We start from the raw sequence: 13,885 nt of genomic DNA, 5'->3' as shown, positions 1-13,885 counted from the left end.
GAGATTCCAGAACCAAATACCGAGCAACTATTGGAGGAACCAATTCCTACAATCCCGGTGCGTGAATATTCTGAGGAACCTAGGAGGTCGGGAAGAGTCTCTATTCCTCCGACGGATACATCGGTATGGTCGAGGAACATGACATAGATGACGTTCTACTCTTAACGAGTAGTGAACCCGCAACCTATAAAGGTGCCATGACTAGTTTCGACTCAAAGCTATGGCTTGAGGCCATGCAATCCGAGATGGACTCCATGTATGAGAACAACGTGTGGGATCTTGTTGACTTAACTGCTAAGGTTCGTCCCCTTCAATGCAAATGGCTTTACAAGATAAAGCATTCTGTGGAAGGTCAACAAGATATCTACAAAGCACGACTAGTTGCTAAAGGTTTCACCCAAGTGCCAGGTTTGCACTACGATGAGATTTTTGCACCCGTAGTTATCTTTGCGTTCCATTCGGATTATCTTAGCGATCGCCGCTTTTCATGACTATGAAATTTGGCAAATGGATGTGAAAACCGCCTTCTTAAACGGTTTTTGGAGGAAGAGTTGTACATGGTACAACCCGAAGGTTTCATCGATCCAGGACATCCTAAGAAAGTGTGCAAGCTTAAGCGTTCCATTTATGGACTTAAGCAAGCATCAAGGAGTTGGAATCATCGCTTCGACCAAGTGATAAAAGAAAATGGATTTACTCGATCGGTCGAGGAACCATGTCTATATATCAAGTCGAGTGGGAGCAAGATTGTCTTCCTAATATTGTATGTTGACGACATACTCCCGATTGGGAATGACATACCTCTCTTAACTTCGGTGAAAGTATGGTTGAAGAACCATTTCCGGATGAAAGATCCGGGAGAGGCACAAAAGAATTCTTGGCATCCGTATCTATCGAGATAGATCACGACGGATGTTATCTCTCGATCGAGAGTCTTACATAGACAAAGTCCTAGAGAGATTCAGCATGACTAACTCCAAGAAGGGGTTCCTTCCCATGTCCCCAGGGGTGCATTTGAGCAAGTCTCAGGCACCAGAGACACCGGAAGAGAAAGAGCGCATGACACGGATTCCTTATGCTTCGGCTATAGGATCAATCATGTATGCCATGATATGCACACGTCCGGACGTGGCATATGCATTGAGTATGACAAGTCGATTCCAACAAAGAACCAGGTGAACCACATTGGTTGGCTGTCAAGAACATTCTTAAGTACCTACGGAGGACTAAAGATTGGGCTTTGACTTATGGAGGCGAACAAAAGCTATGCGCAAACCGATTCTGTGATGCTAGCTTCCAAACGGATCGAGATGACTCGAAATCTCGATCTGGATTCGTTTTTACTCTTAATGGCGCTGCATCACCGGAAGAGTTCGAAACAAACTGTTACAGAGATTCTACGACCGAGTCCGAGTACTATGCCGCGTCCGAAGCAACAAAGGAAGCGATATGGATGCGTCAATTCTTACATGGACTATCTGTAGTGCCTAGTTCGAATGACCCGATCACCATCTATTGCGACAATAGTGGTGCCATCTTCCAAGCTAAGGAGCCAAAGTCTAGCAACAAGTCTAGACATGTACAACGGAAAGCTCATCTAATCCGGGATTACGTGGAGCAAAAGATAGTAGTGATAGAAAAGATTGCTACTGATGATAACATAGGAGATCCTCTCACTAAAGCATTACGACAAGATAAGCATGAAGGGCACGTAAATTCCATGGGAATCAAACGTGTTCCTGAGTTGTAGTACTCTTTTATGGATCAGATTCATTCTCCTTTGTACTCTATACGACATCATCGTTTTGATATTTTATATATATATTTTGTTTTTCATGTGGAATTGTACGACAATTTTGAACACCACAAAGTGAACTGAACAAACATCATATCTTGTTAGTCCTTAATTGCCCACATGAGCTGATAACTCTGGCAATTATTCTGTGACGTTGGTTGATGGTGGGTTCAACGAGCCATAAGTCAACAGGTTGACCGACCAATCACGAGGCGATTTATACGGATATTTCGTAGGACACAATTGTGACATCGACGTGGAGTCCTAAATGTTTTATAACATTCGTTGCCCGGTCGTGGATAGGACTTCCATGGTGATCCTAAGAGTCGATTCTTTGACTATCGATGTCTCTCTTGAGACTACGGCAGATTTTGGGTGACTTTGGTTTCTTTCTCACGGTCATCCGTAACAGGGGGCCAAGTAGATTTTTTCTGGTCATTTCATGCGTGCTTAGATCGGAAGGAGTCGAGTTGAAGGAAATATTCAGCCTTTATCGGTACTCGATATTTCTCGGGGCCACTCGAGGAGTCAGAATCGAAATGCATGGCCATGCTCGGATACGGATTCGTTTTATCAGTTAAGTTACTCTCTAGTCGGGGAAACCACTCTAGATACAGATCGATTGTAAAATACGACCTTTGTGGATCCAGATCTGCAAATTGTTTTACATTGAGTGGGAGAGATTTTAAATGAATATGAGAATCGGTTATCGCACATACACTTGTACGGACAAGTGGGAGTTTGTTGGAGCTTGTGTCCTCCAGTTAGTGCGGATAACGTCATTGCACATACACTTGTACGGACAAGTGGGAGCTTGTTGGGGTTGGTGTCCTTAACGATTAGTGCAAGGACCTATAAACCTCTAAAAGGATCAAAGGGCATACTTTTGGTATTATTATCGGTTGATCCACGTTTATCAATAACGGTTGGCTTGCTAGATAAGTTTGACGTTATTGTCATACAGATGGCGGTGATCAACTGGTCCCTAAAAGTCACACCTATAGGATACGTTCGAGAGATGTGACGGTATGAAAATACTGTCATATAGATGCCAAAAATTGACTAACCAGTTAGTCCGAGTTATTTGACTAGTAATTAGTCAAATATGTGATGTTGAGATATTATATTTAATACGGATTAAATATCATGGGCTAAGGCGAATTAACCAGTTAACTCGTAAAATTAAATATACGTGATTTATATTTAATTAAATGTATATTAAAAATAATTATACAATACTGTTTTGTCGGACACGTATTAATAATTCAGGTAACCCGTATTATTAGCTGATGCTTTAATTTCCGATAACCGATAGCAGTTTATAATATAAACCCGTCATATACATTTTAGCATTTGGTGAACTGGACCTCGAGCTAAAATTAAGAGGAAGTGGAAGCCCACTTCCCCATGCAGGCATTCGGTCCTAGAACCAAACAAAAGGAGAGACTCCCTCTCCTTTTGACCTAGACAATTTCATTTGCGAAAAAACTAGGGTTTTGAAGGGCATTCTTCTCTGAAAAACCTGAGATCTCTCATCTCGACAAAACTCACATCAGTTCTCCCTATATTGCAAGGCAATCGGAGAACACTGTTCTAGCACAAGGGCATATCTCGGACAAAGTCTTGGGTGTAACAATTAGGAGGAAATCTGCTTTGATTTCTGTTCTTTACGCCGCAATTTTAAAGGACCCGAGGTTATTTCTATACATTAATCATTTCATTGTGTTTATCGTTTCATGACTATAAATTGCATGTTTAAATTTACGTTATAGTCCTGCAATTAAAGGGTAGTATACGGATATTAACCTACAATCGCATTATTGGCAAATCCCGGAGCTTGGAAGGTCGGAATTCGTCTTTCTTTTCATCTTTGTGATCCTTGCGTCGAGGGTAAGATCTACGTACTGTTTTTATGGTTTTTCGTTAAAGTTAGTTAAACCCTAGTTTGGGGTTTGGGGGTTTTGTTGTGTTTCTTGCTTGGTAGTAATGGTATGATCGTATCTTAGGAGGAGGATTCGTAGAGGAGGCCTTTTGATATCAGCTGTTGAGACCGTCTGACTGTATTGCATTCTAGGTAGGGTTTCCCTACTCAGTATTAGTCACATGATATGTTGTTTGTGATTGGTGATTGTTGAATATTATCATACTCGTGTTGAGACGGTTGTTGGTGTTGATTGTTGTATAGTAGTTGTGATTGATTGTATCCGTCTGTGTTCTTCGGAGCGCGTCCCTGGCTGAGTGGAGTCGCTTGCGGGAGTGGCTTCACGCCCATTATTCGCCTTCTGTGGAACCCGCCACAGAAGGGATGTGCACATTAAGGGATTTGGGTTTATCGCTCGGATGAGATGAGCGGGGATTTGGTGGGAACGGCTGCGGTCCCCCACTGGCGGCGAGGAGTGACCTGTTGCGATGGGCACTCTGGCAGGACTACACACTTTAGTGTGTAGTCGGAGTTGTGGAGTTGATAATGGAGGTTGGAGTATGTGTATGACGATTGAGTTGTGTACTTGTTGTATTCCTGGATTATATAGATTGTGTGATTAGTACTGACCCCGTTTATTGTTTTAAAAACTGTGGTGATCCATTCGGGGATGGTGAGCAGTTGTTGAGCAGGTATGATAGAGATACATGGGCTAGCTGGGATGAGTCATCACTGCAATTAGAAGAGTTTTCCGTTGTTGTCAAAGTTTATGTTTAGTTTTTAGACCTTTGATTTGGAGAACATGTATTCGTACTTTATCAGTTTGGTTTCCGGATTGTAATCTTTCACGTAACTTTATTATATTTAAACTCTGTTTCGTTATTGTCTTATGATCATCATCGCCTCGGGCAACCGAGATGGTAATGTCTTCATACCTGAGTAGTCCTGGTAAGGCACTTGGAGTATGGGGGTGTTACAAAACATTTACTCCCTCCCTGGTCAATAGTTTACACTATCTCTTTTTGAGTGTTTTAGTCAATAGTTTACGTTTCTGTTTTGGGTATGTTTTATACTCTCTACTTTATCTTTTAAAAATATAAAATCAATTCCCCTCTCTTTGTACCTTGGTCTTTATGTATGTATATATTTCCTCCGTCCCGATCAATAATTATCTATTACTTTTGGCACAAAGATTAAGGAAATAAATATGAGTGAATTTGGACCACATGCACATGAGCCACAAAAGGTTGCCAAAAATGGAAATAGATAACTATTCAATGATACACCCAAAAATGGAAATAGATAACTATTGACCGGGACAGAAAGAGTATATGGAGCATATGTAAACATTTTATTGAGACAGATGGAGTATTTAGTTATTGGAGTAGTTAGTTATTCTCTAAGATATAAAGATACATCTATATAATAGACATGCAACTTTAATGACTCATATCTTCATAGATGTACACGGGGATAATGATGGGTTCTCAGATACAAAAATATATTTCGTGTTTAACCGGAGACAATATCCATTGAGGTCATGCTACGCCATGACGATCAATAGAGGCAAGGGGCAGTCACTTAATCATGTTGAAATTTATATGAACTCGGATTTTAGTCATGGTTAGTTTTAAGTAACAACGTAAAAAAACAACATCACCAAGAGATGAATGCTCTACAATGATGATAGGGAACAAGTATACCAATGCCACACGAAAGATATTGTTTACATGAAGTTCATAGGAAATAATCAGTCTTAATTGTAAATTATGAAAACAAATTCTATTGGTTAAAGATATAACAAATTCTCCAAACATGCTACATATATGATCGAGATACCTGTTGTTTTGCGTACCCTCATTCAGCTTTTACACCATCTTATGCTTACATAGTCGAATATATGGGTAGATATTGTAGGTTAATCTAATTTGCGAAGCACATAAAGGTTAGCTTCAATTATCACATGTTTATTTTGGTAGAATTAAACCACATTTGGCAATACCGTTTTATGTTAGCTAAAAACTGATGGTGCCTACAATAATAAATACATAATTGAATAATACAATTGTTTATTTGGATGTTCTACAACTGATATAATTAATAACAAAGAGAGTAACTTTTACATTACAGGGACTGAAGATTCAGCAGTAATCAACTAAATCAACCAGAAATTTTGTGCGTTCCAATTTTTAACATATTTGGATTTTTTTTTATATTTAGTTTAGTTGACTTCTGCTACCAAACATGACAATGTAAACCAACGTTTACAATATGTTATTCAATAAATTTTTGGAACATTCAACATATACATTGTTAAAGATAATCCTAATTAGAGACCCGTGCATCGCACGGGCTTTCCAACTAGTCCTTTATGAAACACTTAACCAAGCTAGAGTTTCCATCTGCAGTCATCTCGCAAAATAAGCGGACACTACAAACAAACTTCATAAATTTACAAAGGTTAGTGGTGTTCAAAATAAACCAAAATTTGACATGGAAACGGATCGATTAAGGTTGGCGAGTTTAGAAACCGGTTAACCGAACCGAATCATTTTACTAAAAACTAAGCCAAAAATAAAATATTACTTATATTGAAAAATTGTTTTTTCCTTTCATTTTCACAAACCTTCTATCGTCTTCTTTGTTACTGCTTTAGCGAATTAACGATGAAGTGGAACAGTGTAGCAAAGCCCTTGAAGAAGTTGTTAGTTTCTAATGGAGGATCCACTGCTGGTAATTTCTTTTTCCAGATTTGTTTTCATTGATTTAATTTCAATTTTGTACTTTTTATGATTAATTTATCAATTAGGGTTCCTAAATTGATACCCTTTTATCTAATTCACCGGGTGCGCAATGCTTTATACAGCTTTAGACGGATATTGTCCGTCTACAATGAGACGGATTGTTAACTGATTATAATTAGTGCTGTTAGTTTGAATTTGATTTTGGGTACTTTGATTAATCAATCCAAGGTCGTAATTCTGCGGGGCGTATTACCATTTTCCACCGAGGGGGCGGGGCGAAGCGCCTCCAGAGAAAAATTGATCTGAAGAGAAACACTTCGGCGATGGGTATCGTAGAGCGTATAGAATATGATCCTAATCGCTCTTCTAGGGTTGCTTTAGTTAGATGGATTGAGGGTGTACAACCCAAGAATCCAAGAGACGGCGAAAAAGGCTTTGTTACCCCTCAAAACACCATTGACCCTATCTCAGCCACTGTAGCCGGTCATTTCCCATTAGCCTGCCTTGCTTCCGGGATTAGGGCTGCTAACCCTTTACATAAGGAGGGGAGTAAATTGAATAGTGTCAAGGATGTGTTTGTTTCCGCTTTTGGCTCTCAAAGGGCAAAGAATTTTTCATCGTCTAAACTGCCAAGAATAGCAGTTTCTGGGGCGAGGCCAGCTGTGTTTGTTCCACAACGGGTGGAAAAAAGTGTTCAAGGAGAGAACACGTTCTGTCTTTCTGATGTCCAGAGGTGGAACAAGGATAGTGTTATTTGGGATCATAGGCTGAAGAATAAAGCAGCCGTGCCTTGGTCAAGCTTCGTCAAGGAAGAACCCTTAGGGCTTGCCCAAGCTGCTTATAACAGAGAGACCAAGGCAGCTGGAAAATCTTCAAAGAAGAAGGCAGAAATGGTTGATCGCGCTGCTTTGACCTATATTTTAGCCAGTAATGATATGGAACCAGGGAAGATGGTGATGAACTGTGCTTTGCCCAAACGTTCTACTAGCAACTGAAATTCTGCAATTTTGTAAGTGTCATCCATATTTACGTGTCTTAACTAAGTTATGGCTTGTTTGTGACTATGATTCGGCTTCCATTAATTTTCTGCTTTAGTGTCTTCATACATAGAAGGGGAGCCTTGGCGCACCGGTTAAGGTGTTGCTTTGTGACTGTGAGGTCTCGGGTTCAAGTCCTTGGAGCGGCCTCTTGCCAAAATGGCAAGGGAAGGCTTGCCCCAATTACACCCTTGTGGTGGGACCCTTCCTCGGACCCTCGCCTAGCGTGGACGCCATCGTGCACCGGGCTGCCCCTTTAGTGTCTTCATATGTACTTGCTTTAGTATTGCGAGGATGTTTCTTTTTGTCACTCTGCTGATATTATATTCCTTGAAAAAATTCTTTTGTGATGTTCCTTATTCACAAAGTTGTCAATTTAGCTATGTCATTATAGTTCTATCATCAGGAACCACCATTGTTCTTAAGCGAGCGTTCCCCTTTCCCACCCAAAGAAAAACTAAATGTTTTTTCATTGAGTTGCGTCACATTGTAGCCGATAGTCGTGTATGTGGTTTAGGGTCTGTAACTCTATAATTTTCACCACTTTTCGCATTCTCTCTAAAGATAAAATAAAGGGGCAATAAGGCAGGTGTAGAGGACACCACACTCAAGGATAAAAAGGATCTTGCCTTAGTGGCTCCGCTACGTTGACTCTTCATTTCAATGCTTGTGCCGGTGTGGACGCCATAAAAAGATATGGAGTATAAGGAGTAATAAAAAGATGAATAAAATAAAGAATGGAAGAAAATTCCCCTGCCTTAGATGCTGGAATGATGAAGGCAACACAAAGTGTGTGCTGGTGCTGTCATTTTTGTTAAAGTTGACAGCTTCCTGCAGAAAGTGTATTCAATAGAAAAATGCATAGCTTAGAAAACCATGTGTCGTGTGCGTGTACTTAGTTCAATAAATAAATGGAAACACCACCCTGAAGAACATACACAAATTTACCACAACCCAGAGCTTAGATTTTAATGTCCTTCATCTTAATTGATACACTTACTGCATACAGGACAGATGAGATCGAAAAGGCAACAACTTTGGGTCCACTTAACCTAATTTTATTTAACTTTACTTTGCATTAAAAATCCATGAAAAGGAAGAAGAAGCATCATGAATCATCATATATCTTGATGAGATTCAGAGACTGTCATTCGAACAAATCATAACAGCAGCAGCAGCTACACTGGATATATTAATATAACTTAACTAGTATAAAAGCATAGGCGTAACCTTGGACACGTTATAGACAGGAGTTTTTGTGACGCACACGTGATTAATATTAGACACTTTACCTAGAAGAGCCATAACAGGCGCACCACACGTCTAAACTAAAGGAAGAGGGTGTTTGTGATGCATTTTGTATGAAATTTACCGATCCTAAGCCTTATATAATATAATCTAATATTTTTCTGTTTCACATTCAAATTCTTTAAATATTTCAAATTTGTATGTAATTTTTCATATAAAAAAGTTGTGCATGCACCTGTCTGTTGTTGAGTCCTTGTGTCTAAAAATTGAGCCATGTCAAGTCACACACTTGGATATGTAGTCACCCAATCTCGAAGTAACATTGCTCAGTGGTGGTTTACTTGGTTCTTTTTCATGAATGTCCTGGGTTTGAATCCTACAGGAAGCATTTAGCTCGGATTTTTTTTAATTCATCTTGTTTTCCTTAGGGTGTGTTTGGATTGAGAGAATTGGAGAGAAAGGGAGGGGAGGGAAAGAGAGGGGTTCAATTTCCTTTATTTGGTTACAATATATGGAAAGAGGGAAATGAAAGGGGAGGAAAATGGGAGGATTTAATTTCCCTCATTTAAACCAAACTAAAATCTTTCCATATTGGCAAGATTTGGAAAGAATTTCTTTTTACTCTTATTGCATCAACATCCTCTATCCATTCTACCATCTCCCTCCTTCCTCTCCTTCCATCTCCCTCTCAAGTCTCATCATTTTTGTTATCCAAACAACCATAATTCATTTTCCCTCCCCTCCCTTTCCCTCCTAAAATGGTATCCAAACACGCCCTTAATGTTTGGTCCTTAAGGCCCTAACTAAGGCAAGCATCAGTATTTGTCTCCAGTAGTACAGTTCCCGAGTCCGCCACTAGTTCCAACTTCCAACTCTTCCAAATACATTCTTTTTCCTGTCATGCTGCAGCTTCTGCATAAGTTTCTTCATTGATTTCACTGAAAATCTCTCTCTGTGTCTTCTTACAGGTGTAGAAGATAATCCAGCATGTTAGGAGATCTCTGAAGTGACTGAAAAGAAGAACTAGATGCCGAGGCCTGACTTCAACGACACTTTCAGCAACAGCCACAGACGCTGTACTTTGAAAGGTTTGGATCATTAGAAGAGCCAATTTAATTATGTAGTGGATTCGAGAAACATTTTATATTTATTTTGAGGTACTAGTGTCTTTGCTGAACTTGGTTTGAGGCTTGACATGTCTCACTGGTTGCATATTTAGTCTCGATAATCGAATAATTTGGTTACTGTGAATGAGCTATCAGCTATCAGCCAGTTATCTCTTGCCTCCATTGTTCTTGTTTAAAATATGTCGATTTTGTTTGATGCCCCTGCTCTGTAGTATGAGATGGAGTAACTCAATAATCCAAGCTGTATTTGTCATAACCTAACTGGGCAATAGAAGGGAGTTATGGTAAACTCGACCATAAGAATATATAGTCAATAGCGTACTCCTGCTTACTCAAGTGTGCATTCGATTCTAGTACGTTATCTTGATGATTTTGAGAAAAATTGTGTATTTGTATTTCACACTGAGGTTTGAGAGGCCGAAGAAGGTACTCTACAGGTCAATTGTTTTACTTTAGGTGACTTGCGTCATCTTGATGATCTTATTACTTGGCACTTCGTTTGCTTAGATTTCATGTACTGCACAGTTTTTGTAGCTACGGAGTATTATATGTTGGGAAGGCCTAATGCCACTCCTATAATTGCTCTTTCCACGGTAAACATACACACACACAAAAAAAAAAAAATCATTTGTTAAGTGTAGTTCCGTGGTAAAAGGTGAATATGGGAGCGGAATTATGCCTTTGTTTAATCCTTTTATATTTCTATCAGAGTGTTATTTGAAGAAATTTAGCTGGTATTTTTTAGAGCGGTCAGGAAAGAAGATTTATGAATGATTAGGGTGGCTGAAGAAGTTGTTCCCATGGTTTGCTCTACTTGGGAAGGAAAATTATTATTGCGAGCATGACGTAGCCATCTTACCCATCTAGCCAAAGCTGTGATGTTTTAAGGGAGTAATGAGTCTATGTGTTGGTGATCATATTATATTATTATGTACCTTAACAGGTGTTGATCCTCCCTTAACCATGGTAATTCCACAAATTTTAGCTGAAGATTTTCATTCTTCATCTTATATCTTATATTATACTCCCTCCTATTCTATATATTCTTCCCCTTTTCTTTTACCACAAGAAATAAGAAATTAAATTTGGACCACACAAAACACACTACCTCACCTACCATTGAATTTGGACCACACAAATCAACCCAGAAAAGGAAATAGGGAAGAAAACCCGAATAACCGAATACGGAAATAGGGAAGAATATATAGAATAGGAGGGAGTATCTTATATCTTATCTTATCTTATATCTTATAATCTTATAATCTTATATCGTATATCTTAAATCTTATATCTTATAATAAAAGAGGATAGGGGTGTGACACTATTTTGAGAGTCTTGTGCCCTTACATGACGTCAGCATTTACGCTGATGCCATTACGGTTTTTTAATTCTAAAAATCTGATCTTTTACTTTACCCTTTTCATCTATGTGCCGCTTAACGCTATCGTCATTGCCATCACCATCACGTCAGCGCTCTCCTATATCGTGCTCATCACCATCAGCTTTTTGGATTTAGCAGATAATTACATATCGTTGTTGCTGACTTTTGTTGCCAAGAACCTCCAGCGGGCATCGCCTTATGCAGCTATTTCTATTTGTTGCTTAGTTGCGGGTATTTACTTACTCCTTTTGTATTCCATTTTATTGTCTTTCTTGGTGATTTATTAAGGTAAGTACATAGACACACCTAAGTATGTGCATATAGAATTAGTTGAATTCCGTTCCTTCAAAATTCGATTTCCGACACTGCTTGTTAGCTAGGAATATGGAACGCAGTACTTTCAGTGTGCTAGGAACCAACCTATTTCATCCTTTCGAATGAGAGAGGTAAGTTGAAACCACCGACTTTCAAACCACCTCGAAAGAGTTGGACATGAATGTCCAATAGAAACCATAAAGTCAGCAACCTTATTGGATTCATGGAAGCAATGTTTAATTACCACTTCATCGAATGAATGAAGATCTAATTTCACATCTTTGATTATACTAGAAATTTCCCAAGGAATTTGCCAAGTACTGCGAATTGAGTTGATAACACATAAGTTATCACCTTCCATCATTATCTTTGAGATTCCTAAGTATTTAGCTGCTAGAATACCTTCTTTTAAGGCGAGGGCTTCCGCAACAAGAATACTATTAGACCCACAATTTTTGCTCCTAACAACACGACTTTACCATTATGATCTCTTATAGAGTATTTTAAAGCAGCTTTATTGCCTTCTATTCTCGAACCATCAAAATTTAGCTTTAGGAAACTGTTTCTAGGTTTCTCCCACCAGATTTCTTCCTTACTAGAATTGATTCTAGTTGACTTGTGTTTTTCGGGATTGTTGAGGTCCTTATGTCTAGTCTCATCCCAGATCTTAATGCTATTATTACATAAAATAATAATTTTGCTGCTATTGATATGAACATTGTTAAAGATAATGTCATTTCTATAAAACCATGCATTCTACCAAATAAAGATAATTTTAATGAAATCATCTTTTGGAATTAAGTTTTTGAGATAATTGAGTTTCATAAGAAAGCTTTGACTTGTAATATTATCATAATTTGACAAAAAAATTGTTAAAGCTAATAATATTCATGTCTTGGTTAACCGAACCAATCAAGGGACATTCGTAAAAGAAATGATATTTGTTTTCAATATAATGGTTGCACAAAACACAAATAGGTGGGACATTAATATGACTTTTAAGAAGCCAGCTCTTCGTTGGGAGGCCAATCAACACAGACTTTCCAAAAGAAAACTTTGAACTTTGGAGGAATATTCAATTTCCAAATCCAGTGAAATTCACATTTTTCAAGACTTATACCGAAAATCTTATACCTAAGATAATTTTCTTTCAGAACTTATACCAAAAATCTTCGTTTCTTTCATACTCAATACCAAATCGCATAAATTGACCATTTTACCCTTACTAATTACCCATCACCACACTATTGCCCACTACATTAACCCACACCCACACCCACACCCACCACCTTAACCCACTAACCACCACATATATCCTATCACCACTCACCTCCTCTTTCCACTGGCACCACTTCCGATGTCTGGTTGCCACCGCCAGTGACCTCCCGCCGGCGTCGCTGTCCACATGTCGTCCCGATGGCACCCCCCCTCAACATCACCCCATATTGTGTCAAACTCCAAATTCAGTGGTTTTTAGAGTAGAGAAAGGGGTTTCGGCAGTGGAGTAGTGTTTTATACGGTGGGCGATGATGTGACGACAGTTGAGTACTTGAGTAGTGTAGGTGGGGTTGTGGCGGTGATGGAGTAAGGTAGGTGGTGGTTGTGAGTTTGACGAGATTGTAGGTTTGTTGTTAGGGAGATTTTCGGTGTTTAATTGGGAGACACTAAGAGGGTCCATCGGCTCGGGAGGGGGGCATTTGTGGCAGCAGTGTCGGTGTCGATCGGCAGGGGAGGAGGTGGGGCCTTACCTTAGGGCTGGGGTGGTAGTGAATGTCATGGTGGTTGTAGGGTAGAGCAGAGAGATTAAGGATTAATGTTTTAGGGAAAGGGCGATGGTGGGTTAAATAATAAGGGCAAAACTGTCAATTCTTGCTTTTTTTGAGATTTGGTATTAAGTTTGTGAAAAAATAAGATTTTTGGTATAAGTTTTGAAATTTTTTATCTTAGGTATAAGATTTGAAAAAGTGTGTTATAGTAGGTATAAGTTATCAATTTACCCTATTATCATCAATATTCAATCTTATAAAAAAGATAACTACTATATGTAAGTAATAAATGTCATTTCATCCAACTGACATATTGTTAATCATAATTACCACTTAGTTGTTAATCATAATCCATACAGAAAAACTAATAAGGAGAATCGCGATCAACTCGGTCCTGTACATTGTACAACCTGCCTCTACCTATGTTAGTGCTTGTGGCTAACATTCGTCTCAACAAGCAAAAAACACATAATGAAAACCCAATAGCCCATCACAAGACTGATAATACTGATAATAATAATAGTAGTAGTAGTAGTAGTAGTAATAACAAT

At 38.9% G+C, this 13,885-nt stretch overlaps 1 protein-coding gene across 1 annotated transcript; it reads left to right on the top strand.

The window, feature by feature from the left end:
- Positions 1 to 6,189: 6,189 nt before the first annotated feature.
- On the top strand, positions 6,190 to 9,996 carry LOC141648100 (large ribosomal subunit protein uL2mz, N-terminal part). The gene is made up of 3 exons (XM_074456564.1): positions 6,190 to 6,449; positions 6,689 to 7,469; positions 9,714 to 9,996. Exons 1-2 carry the CDS (start codon positions 6,383 to 6,385, stop codon positions 7,453 to 7,455), a joined length of 834 nt encoding a protein of 277 aa, XP_074312665.1. The 5' UTR covers positions 6,190 to 6,382; the 3' UTR covers positions 7,456 to 7,469; positions 9,714 to 9,996.
- Positions 9,997 to 13,885: the final 3,889 nt, after the last annotated feature.

This window comes from Silene latifolia, chromosome 3 (genome assembly GCF_048544455.1).
Source record: "Silene latifolia isolate original U9 population chromosome 3, ASM4854445v1, whole genome shotgun sequence".
Lineage (NCBI taxonomy): Eukaryota > Viridiplantae > Streptophyta > Magnoliopsida > Caryophyllales > Caryophyllaceae > Silene > Silene latifolia.
This window is presented reverse-complemented; position numbering and strand designations above follow the sequence as displayed.

Bases quoted from the DNA above. Each gene is read 5' to 3' on its own strand.
- LOC141648100 (XM_074456564.1), top strand. From the start codon at position 6,383: ATGAAGTGGAACAGTGTAGCAAAGCCCTTGAAGAAGTTGTTAGTTTCT. The intron at 6,450-6,688 runs GTAATTTCTTTT...AATCAATCCAAG, and splicing joins TAATGGAGGATCCACTGCTG to GTCGTAATTCTGCGGGGCGT.